The 5,622-nt window shown below is 45.1% G+C and overlaps 1 protein-coding gene across 1 annotated transcript; it reads left to right on the forward strand.

Annotated features, from left to right (window-relative positions):
• The first annotated feature begins 1,228 nt into the window (after positions 1–1,228).
• LOC146057942 (uncharacterized) lies at positions 1,229–5,380 on the forward strand. Its single transcript, XM_083169802.1, has 2 exons — positions 1,229–2,171; positions 2,544–5,380. Exons 1-2 carry the CDS (start codon positions 1,532–1,534, stop codon positions 3,341–3,343), a joined length of 1,440 nt encoding a protein of 479 aa, XP_083025928.1. The 5' UTR covers positions 1,229–1,531; the 3' UTR covers positions 3,344–5,380.
• The last annotated feature ends 242 nt before the right edge of the window (positions 5,381–5,622 follow it).

A 5,622-nucleotide genomic window follows, 5' to 3' on the forward strand; every position in this document is an offset into this window, starting at 1 on the left:
ACTGAAGTAGGTTTTCTTCCGGATGAAATGTTACAAGCCCACATTATTATGATCCATAAACAGGGAAAAGACCCTTCGCTCTGTCAAAACTACAGACCAATAGCCCTGCTTAACACTGACCTGAAGATTTTCTTAAAATTAATCGCAAACAGATTAGCTCCCCTCATTCCCAATCTGATCCATACGGATCAAGAAGGTTTCGTTAGAGGTCGTCAAGCAACAGATAATACTAGAAGAGTATTTGTCCTAGCGGAATACATCTCTCGCAAAGGAGATGAAGCCATTTTTTATCTTTAGATGCCGAGAAGGCCTTTGATAGGCTGCATTGGGGCTTTCTCAATGAAACCTTGATAAGGTTCGGCCTTCGGGGTCCAATCCTTTCCTCCATACTGGCCCTTTATAGCTCTCCCAATGCGGTAGTGTTTAGTAACGGTTTTACTTCACTCCTCTTTAGGATCTCAAACGGAACGAGACAGGGCTGTCCCCTGTCTCCCATCATGTATGTGTTAGCTAAAGAACCCCTCGCGATGATGATACATCAGTCCTTAGCCTTCCCAGGTGTAAGTGTGGGCTCGTCTACTCATAAGATAAGCAAGTTTGCAGACGATATCCTTCTCTTGGCAAAAAAACCTCATTACCTGCCCTACGTGACATTATTGACCGCTTTAGTGCAGCGTCATTCTATAAACTCAATTCGACCAAAACTGAAGCCTTGCCATTTAACCTGAGTGTAGAGAAGATCTCTGAATTTAAAATGGAACACAAATATAATTGGAAGAAGGAATACATTGTATACCTTGGAATTAATATCCCCAACTCCTTAGCAATAGTCACAGACATAAATTTCACTCCTCTGATTTCCCAGATTGATACATTATTAAAAGCTTGGTTCAGCCTGAAAATATCTTGGCTTGGGAGGATTGCAGCTTTTAAAATGTCAATATTAGCAAGGCTTATGTATATATTTCTTGCGATTCCCTACCTAGTCCCACAGAAAACCATCAATCGTATTCATTCTATAATCTTGAAATATATTTGGAAGAAACCCCCGCATAGCATATAAGAGATTAAATAGACTGCCGAAACACGGAGGGCTAGAAGTCCCGGGCTTAAAGAAAAAACAACTACAGCTTGTTTAGTGACCTAAATTAGCGACTGGTGTTTACCTGAAGGCAAAAAACAATGGGTGGATCTGGAGAGTCAGTTGTTTACCCATACATCTCTAATACCCCGTTCTCATTGCCTAAAAAACCCGGGTATTTGGCAGGGCGAGCGGTAATTTCCCGTGTCGTGTCTCAGTGTGAACGCGTCCTTTTGAAATTCCCGGGTGTTATGCCCCGGGAATTACACACGGGTTTTTTGCAGGGTTTTTCCTGGGTAAAACACGGGTGTACTTCAGTCTGAACAGCGCAGACACGGGTTTTTCAAACATGATGGAAAAAAAGAAGCTCATTGGCGGATGTGATCAGGTGACGTGACGTCCATTTCATGCTGCGTCTGACGTCCATATGCTGCGTCGAGGAGAGCAGACATGTCGCACTGGAGGGATGAGGAAGTGCTCGAGCTGCTAGCAGTGAGAGGAGAGGAGGAGATAAAAAAGCAAGTGACCGGCACAGTGAAGGACTCCGTTGTTTACTACAACATCGCCAAAATCCTGTCTGCCCGTGGCATCGTCAAAACGCAGCAACAGGTAGTGAATAAACTCAAAGCCCTGCGGAAGCAGTATGCTAAGGTCCATGACCTAAACAGGAGGAAGAGTGGTGGTGCCCGTATGGACTGGCCATTTTATGACCAGTGTAATGTCATCTTTGGGAACTCTGCACTGGCTAATCCCATATCACTGTCCTCCTCCAGCAGTTTTGCTGGCAGTGCAGCAAGTGTCTGTGAAGAAAACGCAGTAGCAGCAGCAGCGTCACCCATTGACCTTGAGGCCACAGACAGTGAAATGGATTCCCGCTCTGTCCATGGTGAAGCCCAATGTGAAGTTCTGGATTCATCATTTAACTCCCACAATTCAGCTGTAGGCCCCACGGCATTCTCTTCACCTGTGCAGCATCCGCCATCACCTTTGCAGCGACCACCATCAACGCCTGCATCATCACTACCTGCTGAAGGAAGTCCAGCCTTTGAAGCATTGCCACAGAGTGCACGTCCAAAGTTGCGGACCAACAGTAAGTTTATAACTTTTTACACACACCATTATTACACAGTACTATATTTTTGTTTATTAAAGAAATATGTTGCAGCATGTAGCAAGAGTGCAGGAGGGAAAAGGCCTCAAGCATGCATGTGCCAACACTGCTTTTTTATTTAAGTATTTTTGAAATTTAACATCCACATGCATCTGTGCAGAGGGGATCTGATTCAGGCCTGTCAGCAACATTGCTAACACATCTGAATGAGAAGTTAAGGTTTTACTGATATCTAGCCTTCAGCACAGATGGTTTTCCAAGTGCATGGGCACCAACAATGTCTTTTGGGTAGAAGGAGAAGTAACATTATTATAGTCTTGTATAGTAATGTGTTGTTTGTTTTTCCCATAGTTTATAATGTGCCACTGAGAAGAAAGAGGTCCACTAAGATGGAACAAGCCACAAAAGCAATGACCACCGTAATGCTTGAACACCTGAAGGAAATGGATAATTCGATGCAAGTTCATGAAGATGCTCGTCTGCAGCGATTTATGGACAATGAGCGTGACCTACAGAACACGTTCATTACTGCCATTGTTGGTATGCATGAGCGTATCAATCGAGAGAACCGAGATACGCAGATGGAGTTCCTTAATAGTCTATTTAGGGCACAAGGCCATGCACTGCCCCAGCCACCACACAATAATTTTCAGTATGGTTATCCAATGTATAGCGCAGGCCAACCAAATTTTGTAGGCCCAACCCAGGGGAACATGGTGCCATACAGCACACCTCACCCACCACCAATGTCACACCTTTTCCCTGAGTATGCTGCTGGGACTCCTCAGCCTCAAGCAAATGACCTCCATTTCCCTGAGCGTACAGCAGGTCCACCTCAGCCTCCCCCAGTTCCACCGCACTCCTCAGAGTATGCGTCTGGGACACCACAGCCTCCAGCAAATCCTCGACATTTCCAAGAGCGTACAGCTGGTGCACCTCAGCCTCCACCAGTTCCTCCGCAGTGCCCCGAGTATGCTGCTGGGACACCTCAGCCTCCAGCAAATCATTGCCATTTCCCTGAGCGTACACCGGGTGCAACTCAGCCTCCCACAGTTCCACCACACTGCCTTGATTATGCGGCTGGTCCACATAGTCATGCGGAGAATCGAACGGCTCCAAGAAAGGAAAACCCCCGCTACCATGTGCTGTAGAGGTGTTTATTGACTTTTTGTTTATTTGTCTGCCCACCCGGCCTGTACAGAAGTTATGTAAGGCATTTGGGTATTGTCATTACAGTTTTATTATATTTTTCTATGTGCATTTTTGGTACACTTTATGCTATTTAACTAAAAAAATATATGTTGTACATATGAATAAAATATGTACAAACAAACAGAAATGTTTTTGAAGTTTATTGAAAATTAAAAACTATAGTACACTAGTGGGTTAAAGCAAATATGTTATTGGTAATGGTGTTGCGAATGTCTTCTGCACATGTGTTTGTCCCCTCATACATCTCAGAATCTGCAGAGTGATCTGATTCCTCAGGCTCCAGTACGGTCCATTCTGGTAGAAACTGTTCTTTCTTAAACTCACATATGTTGTGCAACACACAGCAGGCAGCAACTACATGAGGCATGAAGCTGGTATCAATGTCATTGCGCTTCATTAAACAACGCCAACGGCCTTTTAGACGGCCAAAGGCATTTTCTACCACCATTCGTGCAGAACTGAGGGTGTGGGTGAAATCAATTTGTTCCGGGGTAAGTTGATGGCGCTGGGTGAACCCCTTCATTAACCATCGTCGTAATGGGTATGCTGCATCCCCGATTATATGTACTGGGATCTCCACCCCATCGATGATCTTCGATTTCTGCAAAGTAAAATAAGAGTTACAATATGGAATTCTTGGAGTACAAGTATGCTATTCTGATTGCCACTTTTCTCTACCGGTGTAAAGAGAGACATTGAAAAACAACAATACATGTGGTACGTTGGTTATACATACATGCATACATAACACTAAAAATATCCCAACTGCAACATGCAAAAACATATCTTTACCTCTCTAGGGAACAACCAGCCATCCTGCTTCTCCTCAGCAATAAGGTATAGGTCCGAATTTGCTAGAACCCTTGCATCATGGGAACGGCCAGGCCAGCCAATGAAGACATCAGTGAAGCTGAAAATATAAAGTGTTAAGATTTCTGTTTAGTTACCCTAGCAATACGCAAAGTACAGTTTAATATTATCATAAAAAAATGTACTTACCAATATTTGTGGTCCACTACAGCCTGTAGAATTATGGAGTGCCAGCCTTTGCGATTAAAGTAATCCGCATGGTTTTCTGTGGGGGCAATAATAGGAATGTGTGTACCGTCTATAGCTCCAGCACACTGTGGATATCCACGATGCAGGAAACCAGCGATGATGTCGTCCAACCTTTGTCCTTGAGGTAAGGTGATGAAACGACGGTAAAGTCCTTCCAGCAAAGCCTGCGTCACCTCATGGACTATAGTGCATACAGTGGATCTCCCCACTCCAAACAAGCAGGCGACTGTGCGGTATTCTCCCGGTGTAGCATACCACCATAGCGCTATCGCTAGTCTCTTTCTAGGTGAGATGGGTATTCTGCAGTTTGTGGTCTGTCTGGAAAGTGCAGGGGTTAGAAGGTCCAGCACATACTGAAAGGTCCCACGTGACATGCGAAAATGCTCCATCCACTGGTCATCCTCATAACCCTCCACTGTAGACCAAAATACCTCGCCATGAGAGCAGTCTCTGGTCCACATTCGCCGGGTACTGGATGTGCTGAACCTCAATATGGAGGTAACGCTGGAGGTGATGAAAGCTCTTCTCCTTCGCACATAATGAAGGCGAGCACTGTCTCTCTCAGCAAGAAATTGTGCTCTCCTCCTCTTCAAAGTGCATTGTGCAAGGTAGCACAATGTAAGCAGCTGCAGCAAGCTCTCATTTGCTGCATGAAACAGCAAAATGGTGCAAAACAAAAGCATCTCATCAGCCATGATTCCAGCAATGCAGTGTGCTTGGAAAAAACAGGCCACTTTATATGACATCATCCTCAGCCAGCCAATAACAGCTGCTTTCTAAAACAGCCAATCACAGCTACTTTTTCAACAGCCAATCAAAGCTGCTTTTATATTCACACACTTGTTGGCAGGGCAGACCAGGGGAAGCAGTGTGAACGCGTCATACACGGGAATTTCCCGGGTTTAAGGTGCTGTAGAATGGGGAAGAAAAGTATCCATTCTCTGTGCCCTGCCAAAAACACGGCAAGAAAAACCCGGGATTTTGCAGGGGCGGCAATGAGAACATGGTATAATAGACCTCCTCTGGACCCCCTCTCAACAGAGACCCCCCCTCATACACTAATGTACGCGCTATCTCAGATTCCCTCTCCGCATGGGACACACTAGTGATATCCTCAAAACTTGTCTCCCTCCCTTTCCGCTAGCTCTCTCTGCATGCC

This window comes from Crinia signifera, chromosome 2 (assembly GCF_055691185.1).
Source record: "Crinia signifera chromosome 2, ASM5569118v1, whole genome shotgun sequence".
Classification (NCBI taxonomy): Eukaryota; Metazoa; Chordata; class Amphibia; order Anura; family Myobatrachidae; genus Crinia; species Crinia signifera.

Coding starts and splice junctions, on each gene's coding strand:
- LOC146057942 (XM_083169802.1), top strand. CDS start 1,532: ATGTCGCACTGGAGGGATGAGGAAGTGCTCGAGCTGCTAGCAGTGAGA. Junction 2,172..2,543: donor TCCAAAGTTGCGGACCAACA/GTAAGTTTATAA, acceptor TTTTTCCCATAG/TTTATAATGTGCCACTGAGA.